The sequence below is a fragment of the Hyla sarda genome, chromosome 3 (assembly GCF_029499605.1).
Source record: "Hyla sarda isolate aHylSar1 chromosome 3, aHylSar1.hap1, whole genome shotgun sequence".
NCBI classification, from domain to species: domain Eukaryota; kingdom Metazoa; phylum Chordata; class Amphibia; order Anura; family Hylidae; genus Hyla; species Hyla sarda.
Window position 1 is genome coordinate 130,684,824 of NC_079191.1, and position 12,686 is coordinate 130,697,509.

General features: G+C 43.2%; 1 protein-coding gene across 3 annotated transcripts in view; it reads left to right on the forward strand.

The window, feature by feature from the left end:
• The window catches only part of RSRC1 (arginine and serine rich coiled-coil 1), a 378,613-nt gene that overhangs the window by 177,798 nt on the left and 188,129 nt on the right, over window positions 1-12,686 (forward strand). For all 3 annotated transcript variants that reach the window (XM_056565034.1, XM_056565036.1, XM_056565033.1), the window contains exon 6: window positions 8,262-8,313. In XM_056565034.1, the coding sequence (XP_056421009.1) occupies window positions 8,262-8,313 (52 nt within the window). The remainder of the gene's footprint in view (window positions 1-8,261; window positions 8,314-12,686) is intronic.

Below are 12,686 nucleotides of genomic sequence, written 5' to 3' on the forward strand. Positions count from 1 at the left end.
TTCATTTCCAATATAGCTATTTTTTAAAGACATCATATTGGTGGGGGTACACCAGCATAAACCTGTTTTGTCTATATGAAGGCTTTATATAGATTTATGTCACATTCTGTTCTAATTTGTCAGGGCTGCAAATCTCCCAGTCCTTTCCTTTCCTCAGTGACCACTCTGACCCTTGTCCATCATTAGAATAAAATGGCAGAAGTGTCGGGGAACCTTTGTTCCAGAGCTCAGCTCTTTCTTATGAGTCTGTGAGCCTCATGGATCAGCCATGTGAAACCTACGTGAGCCAGGGCTAGGCAGACATTACATTAGTTGGACCCTCTACAGCTGACACAGGGGCGGACACAGACAACAGAGGGCCCCTGTGCAAAGAATGTGCCTGGGCCCCCCCCCCCCCCAAAAAAAAAAAGTAATATGCCATAAAATTGCACTGCAACTCACATTAATCTGCATTAGATAGGCAGCAGTTCCCCCACATTAGGTAGCATAGATTCCCCACATTAGGTAGCATATATTCCCCACATTAGGTAGCATTGCATAGTTTCCCCACATTAGGTAACATAGCATAATTTCCCCACATTAGGTAGCGTAGCATATATTCCCCACATTAGGTAGCGCAGCATATATTCCCCACATTAGGTAGCGTAGCATAGATTCCCTACATTAGGTAGCGTAGCCCCACATTAGGTAGCGTAGCATAGCATATATTCCCCACATTAGGTAGCATGGCATAGATTCCCCACATTAGGTAGCGTAGCATATATTCCCCACATTAGGTAGTGTAGCAAAGATTCCCCACATTAGGTAGCATAGCATATATTCCCCACATTAGGTAGCATAGATTCCCCACATTAGGTAGCATAGCATATATTCCCCACATTAGGTAGCATAGATTCCCCACATTAGGTAGCATAGCATATATTCCCCACATTAGGTAGCATAGATTCCCCACATAAGGTAGCGTAGCATAACCCCAACAAACAAACACACACACACTCACTCACCCACACACTCTTACCTGGCCTGCACTACTTACATTTGCCCATGGGGACTTCCTGGCAGAGGTGCGCGCTATAAGTGACATCATCGCACGCTCTGCGCTGGACGTCAGCGTCCAGGTGCTTGCGATGACGTCACTCACTGCACGCACCTCAGCCAGGAAGTCCCCATGGGCAGATGTAAGTAGCAGTTTAGTGACTGGGCAAGACTGGTTTCCCTGTCATATGTGCACTGGCAGGGCTGCCATCAGAAATTTCGGGGCCCCTTACACAACTCAAGGCCTGAGACCCCCACCGATCACCTCGGTTGAAGTGGTTCTCCAGCTGTTGGAAAGCTAAAACACCCATCATGTCTGGAGAGCATCAGGCAATGGGAGTTGTAGTTTTGTAACAGCTGAAGAGACACAGATTGGACACAGTTTTACCCATCATCACTGCAGAACTTACAAGTGACTACAGCTCTGATGGGACAGTCATAAGAACACACAATGATGTCAGTGACCTGAGTGACGTCTTCTTTTCTTCTTCATCTCGTCCAGAGACCAGGTCTTCCCCCAGCTCCATCTTCTCTGCAGAGTCTGACATGCAGACATCATTGGCTCCTCACTGTCAGCAGATCCTCATCCTCTGCATGAAGACAATAATCATTATAACCTTGCCAGAAAGTGTAACCTAAATAAAATACTGCCCCACACTGTACCCTGAATATAATACTGCTATACACTGTACCCACTAAATATAATCCTGCCACACACTGTACCCTGAATATAATCCTGCCACACACTGTACCATGAATAGCATACTGCCATACACTGTACCCACTAAATATAATACTGCTATTCACTGTACCCACTAAATATAATACTGCCCCACACAGTACCCTAAATAAAATACTGTCACACACTGTACCCTAAATAAAATACTGCCCCACACTGTACCCTAAATATAATATTGCCAGACACTGTAACCTGAATACAATACTGCTGTACACTGTACCCACTAAATATAATACTGCTATACACTGTATCCACTAAATATAATCCTGCTACACACTGTAACCTGAATATAATACTGCCACACACTGTACTCCGAATATAATACTGCCACACATTGTACCCACTAAATATAATATTGCCACACACTGTACCCTGAATATAATACTGCTATACACTGTACCCTGAATATAATAATACTATACACTGTACCCTGAATATAATACTGCTACACACTGTGCCCACTAAATATAATCCTGCCACACACCGTACCCTGAATATAATAATGCTATACACTGTAACCTGAGTATAATACTGCTATACACTGTACCCACTAAATATAATCCTGCCACACACTGTACCCTGAATAAAATACTGCTATACACTGTACCCACTAAATATAATCCTGCCACACACTATACCCACTAAATATAATACCTCTTATCCTCTGTGTCCTCATCATTCCTCATCACCCCCATAACCCCTGCCAAACCTCTCCTCAACACTACTATAACCACCCCCGCACCTCTCCTCATCATTACTATAACCCCCCCACACCTCTCCTCATCACTACTATAACCCCCCCCAGGCACCTCTCATCACTACTATAACCCCCCCCACACCTCTCCTCATCACTACTATAACCCCCGCACCTCTCCTCATCACTACTATAACCCCCCCACACACCTCTCCTCATCACTACTATAACCCCCCCCCACACACCTCTCCTCATCACTACTATAACCCCCGCACCTCTCCTCATCACTATTATAACCCCCGCACCTCTCCTCATCACTATTATAACCCCCGCACCTCTCCTCATCACTATTATAATGCCCCCTGCATATCTCACCACCCCCATAACAACCCCCTGCACCTCTCTTCACCCCCATAACCCCCCCTGCACCTCTCATCACCCCATAACACCCCCCCCTCATCACCCCCATAACACCCCCTGCATCTCTCATCACTCCCATAACACCCCCTGCATCTCTCATCACTCCCATAACACCCCCTGCATCTCTCATCACTCCCATAACACCCCCTGCATCTCTCATCACCCCCATAACCCCCCCTGCATCTCTCATCACCCCCATAACCCCCCTGCACCTCTCATCACCCCCATAACCTCCCCATGCACCTTTCATCCCCCCCATAACACCCCCTGCACCTCTCATCCCCCCCATAACACCCCCCTGCACCTCTCATTACCCCCATAACCCCCTGCACCTCTCATCACCCCCATAACCTCCCCATGCACCTTTCATCCCCCCATAACACCCCCTGCACCTCTCATTACCCCCATAACCCCCCCCTCTCATCACCCCTATAACACCCCAAGCACCAGTTCCCCTGCACCTCTCATCACCATTGTAGTCTGCAAACAACATAGCCCCCATCCAACCCCCCCCCCCCCCCACACACACACACACCCCGTTCACTTACTCTGCCGGGGTTCGGTGCAGCTGCTGCTCCTGTCAGAGTGTCACTGCACGGGGAGGATCCGTCGGGAGGCTGCTGGACTGGAGATCGCGCCGGGACAGGTCAGGTGACTGGAGTAGACGTGCGTGCCTGCGCGGGGCACGTCGACTCCCATCAGCCCCTGGCCTGTCCGGCCCTGCCGTACTTCTTAAGGGGCCCGCGCCCTAGAAAGAGCGGGCCTCATAGTCCTGCGGGCCCCCCAGACTATGAGGCCCGGTCATAGTTCTGACGGGTACCCAGCCAGGAGTCAGTGAGTGACAGTCGCAGTCACTCACTGACTAGCCGGAAAAAAAAAAGTACAGGGACGTCCGGGCCTCCCTGAAGCTCCGGGCCCCATATAAGTGTATGGGTTTACCCCCTGATGGCGGCCCTGTGCACTGGGTCCGATGGTAGGACCGGCCCAGCGTGTGAGGGCGGGCCGGGGGCCCCCTCCCACGCTGGGCCCCTGTGCAGCTGAACCGGCTGCACAGGCGATATGTCCGCCCCTGAGCTGACATATTGTAGTGTTATACAGTATTGAGGAAGTTATGTACAGTGAGTTACCACTAGTGGTGTCACCCAAAATGTTATCCCGTCAAAGGGGTTCTCCCATTATCAACATTTATTAAAAGGGTTGTCCGGTGAAATAATTTTTTTTTTTAACTAATATGCCCATCCTGCTAATAAAACAATAAAACTTTTAAATCTTATTCCACTGCCACCTCGTAGCGTTCTGTATTTGGACGCCTCACATGCGAACAGTCTCTACTAACAGTCTGCCTTCCGTAGCTGGCCGAAGTTGCAGATGGGACTATACAGCACTGCTCAGCCAATCACTGACACAGTAGTGTCCTATGTCAATGATTGGAGAACAGTACTTTCAGTTCCTCCAGCTGCAGACACTACTCTCAGCAGCTTCAGGAAAACCAAGTAATTGGGGGGCAGACAGGGCATCCTGATACCGGAGACTTATTAGTTAACTGACCCCTCCACCCCTGAGACATCAGAGTTTAAGAAAATATGCTTTTCCTTGGCTTCTAGATTACAGGGGGGGGGGGGGGGGGAGGCAGAAGTTACAATAGTGGTCAACCAGGAGGTGAGGAGGAGACCAGCGCACAGAGGGAAGTGACTAACTGGTAAAGGGGACAAACTGTACTGGGCTCTAGCAGCTGAAGAAAATGCCCAGTTTTTTTTAATGTTTTTTTTTTATAGTAGCACTGAGAGGGGGTAGGGGGTGCATAGGCCCTATGCAGCTATATGTTTACTAGTCGAAAAGTGTAGTACACATAAAGCCAAAGGTGCTTTGCATGAAACAGCAAATGCAACCCTGCCCATGCAACTACTACTAATCGTTCATAGGGGTGAGCACACGGTGGTGTCTCATGATGCTTTACTGTAACTAATCTATGTTGTATTTTGGCATCCTTGTTTGCTTATTGCATATTCACTTTACAATTGCTTTGGCTTTGCATAGCGTTGATAGTTACCTTATATAACTTATTATTTACGCTATGTATTTATGTTTAGTACTTTGCAGATACACCTTAAGCATCTTTGAGTGCCGTTTTTTCAGCTGTAGAAGATTTTTGTACAGACGCTTTTGTCATTTTTAATGCATTTCCAATAAAATATTAGTTTTTACTATTCATCTGCTGCAACATGTGTTTTTTGTAGGTTAGCCATGCCCTTACTGCATACCCTAAAAATCTGCAAATTAAGAGCACAAAATTTTATACAAAGAACCAAATAAAGTTAGAAACTTTATGCGACTTCCCAACGCTTACAAGAAAGTTGCAGAAAACTGCAAAATGTAGGCCTTTTACTTCTAACACAGAAGTACAGTCATGGCCGTAAATACTGGCACCCCTGAAAGTTTTCAAGAAAATAAAGTATTTCTCACAGAAAAGTATTGCAGTAACACGTGTTTTGTTATACACATGTTTATTCCCTTTGTGTGTATTGGAACTAAACCAAAAAAGGTAGGAAAAAAGCAAATTGGACATAATGTCACACAAACTCCAAAAATGCTCTGGACAAAATTATTGGCACCCTTAACTTAATATTTGGTTGCACAAAAATAACTGAAATCAGTCGCTCCCTGTAACCATCAATAAGCTTCTTACACCTCTCAGCCCAGGTCTCTCTTATTGGAAGGCGCCTTTTCCCAACAGCAATTTTAAGATCTCTCTACAGGTGTTCAAGGGATTTAGATCTGGACTCATTGCTGGCCACTTCAGAACTCTCCAGCGCCTTGTTGCTATACATTTCTGGGTGCTTTTTGATGTATGTTTGGGGTCATTGTCCTGCTGGAAGACCTAAGATCTCGGATGCAAACCCAGCTTTCTGACACTGGGCTGTAAAGTGTGACCCAAAATCCATTGGTAATCCTCAGATTTCATGATGCCTTGCACACATTCAAGGCACCCAGTGCCAGAGGCAGCAAAACAACCCCAAAACATCATTGAACCTCCACCATATTTCACTGTAGGTACTGTGTTCTTTTCTTTGTAGGCCTCATTCTGTTTTTGGTAAACAGTAAAATGATGTGCTTTACCAGAAAGCTCTATCTTGGTCGCATCTGTCCACAAGGCATTTTCCCAGAAGGATTTTACTCAAGTTCATTTTGGCAAAATGTAGTCTTGCTTTTTTATTTCTGTGTCAGCAGTGGGGTCCTCCTGGTTCTCCTGCTATAGCGTTTCATTTCATTTAAATATCGACAGATAGTTTGCACTGACACTGATGCTCCCTGAGCCTGCAGGACCGCTTGAATATCTTTGGAACTTGTTTGGGGCTGCTTATCCACCATCCGGACTATCCTGGGTTGACACCTTTCATCAAATGTGCTCTTCCGTCAATGCCCAAGGAGATTAGCTACACTGCCATGGATTGCAAACTTCTTGATAATGTTGCGCACTGTGGACAAAGGCAAATCTAGATCTCTGGAGATTGACTTGTAACCTTGAGATTGTTGATATTTTTCAACAATTTTAGTTCTCAAGTCCCCAGACAGTTCTCTTTCTGTTGTCCATGCTTAGTGTGGCACACACAGACACACTATGCTAAGACTAAATGAACATCTCTCCATTTTATCTGCTTTTAGGTGTTTTTTTTATATTGTCCACACCTGTTGCTTGCCCCAGGTGAGTTTAAGGGCATGTTCCCACTTGGCGTATACGCAGCATATTTCACGCTGCGCAAAATCTGCAGAAACTGTGGGAAATACGCTGCGTATCCCTCGCTCACCATTCACACGAGGCTTTCCGGCGACAGCCCTATGTGTGCAGTGAGTTTTGGAGGCGGGGCCATGTGTCAGCGTGACTGTGACGCGCGGCTTCGCCTCCAAAACTCACTACACACATAGGGCTGCTGCCGGAAAGCCCTATACGAATGGTGAGCGAGGGATATGCAGCGTATTTCCCGCTGTTTCTGCAGATTTTGCGCAGAGCGAAATATGCTGCGTATACGCCAAGTGGGAACGTGCCCTTAAACTCACCTGGGGCAAGTAACAGGTGTGGACAATATTTAAAAAAAAAAAAAAAAAAACACCTGAAAGCAGACAAAATGGAAAGATGTTCATTTAGTAATACACAGCGTATTTCCTGCTGTTTCTGCAGATTTTGCGCAGCGTGAAATACGCTACGTATACGCCAAGTGGAAACGTACCCTTATTTTTCCACAATTGATTCTGTCCAGACCATTTTTGGAGTTTGGTGTGATATTATGTCCAATTTGCTTTTTTTTCCTCCCTTTTTTGGTTTAGTTCCAATACACACAAAGGGAATAAACATGTGTATAGCAAAACATTTGTTACTGCAATCCTTTTCTGTGAGAAATACTTTATTTTCTTGAAAAATTGAGGGGTGCCAACATTTACGGCCATGACTGTATTTAGGCTGGGTTTACAAATTGTTATACCGTACTTGTTTTTTGGTTGCTATGTGAGAACCAAGCTTTATACAATATTTTATAAGGTCTAGAAGAGAACTGACCCTCAGTCAAAAACAAGTCTATGAGTATGTGTGTTACAGGTATTGTTTTGACACTAAAGGAAAGCTTATGCCACTAGTTTTTCTGTACTGTATTAATGTAGTCTTTCTAATTCTGGCTTATCTGAATTCTAAATATGATATTAAACTGGTTTATGTTTTATGTCCTCTCTGCTGACAAGTGCTCTTTGTTATTCTGAACCATTTGTAATCATGTACATACATTGCAACATTTCTCCGAAGTTCATATTGGCGAGTGACATTATGCCAGGGTGTATATAAAAAAATATTTTTCTACTATTTGTAGTACAGTTGTTTTTATTCACCATGTTCATGTATATTTATATTTTTTTTTTATAAATAATTATATTTATATTTTGAAATAATAATGTAATATTATGATAAAAACAATTTTACACTTCTAAAGAATTTATCATTTTAGGATTTTTAAAAGATAAAAATTGCCTAAATAAAGCAGTTAGCATGTGGTGATATTTCACCTCTATTCTGCTTGATTTATTGACTTTCTTTTCTAACAGATAAATACTAGTAAGAGAGGCGTGCAGAAATTTACATTGGATAGCATCCTAACAATTAAATGTAATGGTGGCAGCATAGGTTGAGGCTAAAAAAAAAAAAAAAAAAGGGAAGTTTCCTAATAGTGAATCTCTTTTCAAATCCTGGATATTGCATAGAAATTAGGAGGGATCTGTTCTTTTATGAGTGTTTTGGTCTATCTCAGTGCTGTGTCTTCTGTATAAAACACTATGCCTTTGATTAGTACCATAATGTATGGTAAATATGCTTTTTGTCTTTGTTTTTAGTCTCCTGCTGAACAGGCCAAAGCAACGCTGCAGATGGTTCTCCAAGCTGCTGGTGAGTGATGGTAGATGAAGGTTTACATTTGTGAGACTGAAATAATTACCGAGCAGAGCCCACATTCTGTAACACACCTCATTATAAGGCGGTATTATGCACTGGCACTGCTGCAAAGTCTATTTGTATCATTATTTTAAAGAGAAAAGAAACTCATTTGCAAGAACAATGACAACAGACAGTGACAATTATTTGCATTGTGTTCGGTATAGCAATTATAAAGGCTGAAATATACATATAAATAAATATAGGATCATTTCCACAACTTAAGAGTAAGTACAGTAATTTGCAGTAGGGGGTTGTTGGGGGGACAAGTCCCTGTCTTTATTAGTACCCTTTCCTTAGTTGCTGCTGTAAGACTGGAGAACATAGTTATGACAATACTTACAAAGTACTCTTTAAAGAGATTTGTAAAAGATCTGTTATCCGCCATGTCGTTGTCCTGATCAGGGGTGTAGCTATAGGTCAGTGCTTCCCAAAAAGGGTGCCTCCAGCTGTTGCAAAACTACAACTCTTAGCATGCTGGAATGCTGAAGGCACCTTGGTGGGCAAACACTGCTATAGGTGGTACAGAGGTAGTAGTAGTACCTGGGCTTATGGGCCTGAGGTTGCTAAGAGGCCCCTCTACCATATAAAATGTCACATTGTAGGTGGGGCCCTGTTACAGATTTTCCTTTTTTTTATTTTTGACACTAAAGTACTGTACCTTTTTACATTGTTCAATGTGGAGTGTTTTCAATAATAATCATAATTAATTATTATTTTTAGTTAGACAATGTTATTGGTTGATTTTAAAATCTGTCCATTGCCTGTATAACCTCCAGTGAGTGGCACATCCGGTTAGATACATGTCTTCTCTTATGTGAGACCCTGAGAAAGCTGAGTTACAACCTGTATGAGGAAAAATCAATAGGATTTTCAAAAAGAAAAGCCCCTTGGTAGTGTTCTTTAACATGTTAACATGGTCATTTGTAAGCATGCATTGTATATGGGTCACTATTTTATCACGGATGAAACAATGTTTTTGTCTGTTGTATACTGATCATTATTTCAAGTAACTTCTAAAAAACACACAATGACATTACATTCAAAATCATATTCTCCAAAGTCACATTTTGAAATGTTGGCGCAAGAGTCTGTTCTGGTGACTTTACACTCATAGCTGTGGTTAAATCAATTGTTTTATTTAATTCCATTACTATTTATTTTTATATTGAACTTCCATATACCATATAGCATATTCATAACCTGTGTATTGATGGGGCTTTATTCATGACAATTTTAGGCTTTGCTGAGCCTCGTTAGCTTATGGATACATGTTTCTTTTTATTCTTCCACATAATTGAACTGTTATTCTTTGCCATCCTTTTACATTCATGTTTGCAATAGTTTGCACCCAAGTATATTTGAGATCTGTATAACACAGATCCAGAATAGGGGTCTAATGCATTTTAATAAGCATTTTAATAACGGCACTATATAAAAATTCAATACACAGTGACACCTCTGCCTATATGGGTAGACCACTGTTCTACCATGTAATATATACTGGGTACTTTTTTCAAGAAAACCTCCCCCTAGACGACCACTTTTTATTGCTTTTGTGGGTGGTCATCTCAAAGAGGTTTCACTGTATCAAGGATTTTTCTATGTGAAGACATAGATTAATCTGAGATACAGCGCACAATACACAATGTGCACAATGTGGACCTGCATTTGCATCCTTGTTACAATTTAATTTTCACAGATCAAAACTGTCTTTTTTGTACATTATACGGCCAGAAGTCTAGACAGACAAAAGTTGCCTTCATGGTCTGTGTCAGTAGATCATTGCCTTGTACATCATGCCTGAAGTACCAAGAATTGTTAGTGTAAATTTCACACAGTGGAAAAAGCAAATAGATAATTCCTGCTATTATGTCTTCACTCACAGTCTCTTCCTCTATGTACTTCCTTCATACCTTAGAACATTAGTTTATTATAGTGGAATATACCAATTTTATTATATTTTTTTTAATCCCCGTTAAAGTGAGATTGTGTATTGGTAGCTCTCGAAAATATTCCCATCTTTTCCAATAAAGTTTCCATATAGCGTTATATTTTCTCAGTTTCAAATATATGCATTATTCTCCATATCTTTAATATGCTTTTGAAGCGTATAATTATAAAACAGATGTGACAGCCCAGTCCTCAAAAAGAACAATTTGTTTATTCTTCACATAGCTGTCACCCCTCATTTCTCTAATTTAACACCTTGAAATGTATTAAAAATACAATGAGATATATATCATTTTGGCCTCAGTGCTTTGGATTTTAAACAATGTTTAAAAATATTTTGACACTTATGCTTAAAAACAATGGGAAGATAAGACCATAGGTTTATTTTGAAAGGTTTTATAAAGTGTGTGTGCATATGTTACTTATGTTTACTAACATATTCTGCTTACTAAGTATTTATACAGTATGTGATTTGTTTCAACTATGAGTTTTTTATGTGTGGCTTTTTTTTATTTATTTCATTTTTTACTCTACAGTGAGCCATAACATTAAAACTACATGCCTTATAATATGTGCCCTCCCCCCCCTATTGCAACTAATACAGCTCTTACCCATCAAGGCATTGACTCCACAACAGCTCTGAAGATGCAAGTTATGGCCTTTAGCAATAGGACTTGCTTTACCAGCACACCCACAGATTTCAGTTGGACAAATTCTTGAGGATTTGGAGTCCTAGAACTCTTGTCCATGTACCTTAAACTATTCCTGAACTATTGTTTCAGTGTAGCAGGATGCATTATCCTGCTGAAAGTGACCAATAAACCAAAAAATAGGGTTTCCTCTAGGCTGTGTTATAAATAGGGGACAAGTCCTGGGAAAAAGTGTAGGTACTCACCCAAGATTTTCACTTAACCCGTTAAGGACCCAGGGCATACCTGTATGCCCGTGGTAATTCCGGTCCTCACCGCCTGCTGAAATCATTCAGCAAGCACCCCGTGCAAACAAATTGAGACCAATTCAGATGATCAATTCAGATCGGCGAATTGTGGCGATTTCGGGCTGATCGGGTCCCTGGTGATCCGATCACCCGGAAAATAGGGATGATTGGAGCTGTCAGAGACAGCCCCGATCATCCTGAAGGATAGGAGTGAAGGTGACTGGGGTGCCACCTCCTCCTATCCCCTGCAATTTGACCGGTCAGGACTGACCAGCAAATCGCATGGCAGGAGTGGGTGTGGGTGTGTGTGTGGGGGGGGGGGATGGTGTTACAGTTGAGATCCTCTGCTCTGCCCACCCCTGGAAGTTCCGGGAAGAGCAGGGGAATATGGCAGCGACAGTTGCTGGGGCGTGGCGGGGGGGGGGGGGGGGACCGGCGGGAGATACTTTAGAACCGGCGGCAGGCAGTGGGAGACCGGGGAACAGTGGCAGGCAAGTGGAGGCAGCGGTGGCGGCAGAGGCAGCAGTGAAAATCACAGTAAAGTGATCCTTTTACATTCATGTTTGCATTAGTTTACTAAGGCTGTCTGGGCATGCTGGGAGTTGTAGTTTTGCAACATCTGGAGGGCCACAGTTTGGAGACCACTGCAGTGGTCTCCAAACTGTGGCCTTCCAGATGTTGCAAAACTACAACTCTTAGCATGTCAAGACAGTCCAGCCATGCTGGGAGTTGTAGTTCTGTAACATCTGGCCCTTCAGATGTTGCAGAACTACAACTCCGAGCATACCTGGACAGTCTCGGCATGCTAGGAGTTGTAGTTTTGCAACATCTGGAAGGGCACAGTTTGGAGACCACTATACAATGGTGTCCAAACTGTAGTGCTCCAGATGTTGCAAAACTACAATTCAAAGCATGCCGAGACAGTCCAGGTATGCTGGGAGTTTCAGTTCAGCAACATCTGGCCCTTCAGATGTTGCCAAACTCCAACTCCCAGCATGCCTGGGCAGTCTGGGGATGCTTGGAGTTGAACTTTTGCAACATCTGGAGGGCTACAGTTTGGACACCACTACTATGCTGACTGGGCATGCTGGGAGTTGTAGTTATGCAACAACTGGAGGCACACTGATTGGGAAACATTGTCTGTTTCCTAACTCAGTATTTCCCATCCCGTGTGCCTCCAGCTGCTGCAAAACTGTAACTCCCAGCATGCACTGACAGACCATGCATGCTGGGAGTTGTAGTTTTGCAACAGCTGGAGGCACACAGGGTTGGGAAATGCTGAGTTAAGTAAGAAACTCTGTGTTTTGCAACCAGTGTGCCTCCAGCTGTTGTATAACTACACCCCCCAGCATGCACAGACAACCAAAGGGCATGCTGGGAGATATAGTTTTGCAGCATTTTCAGGTTTGCCCCCCCATGTGAATGTACATTCACACAG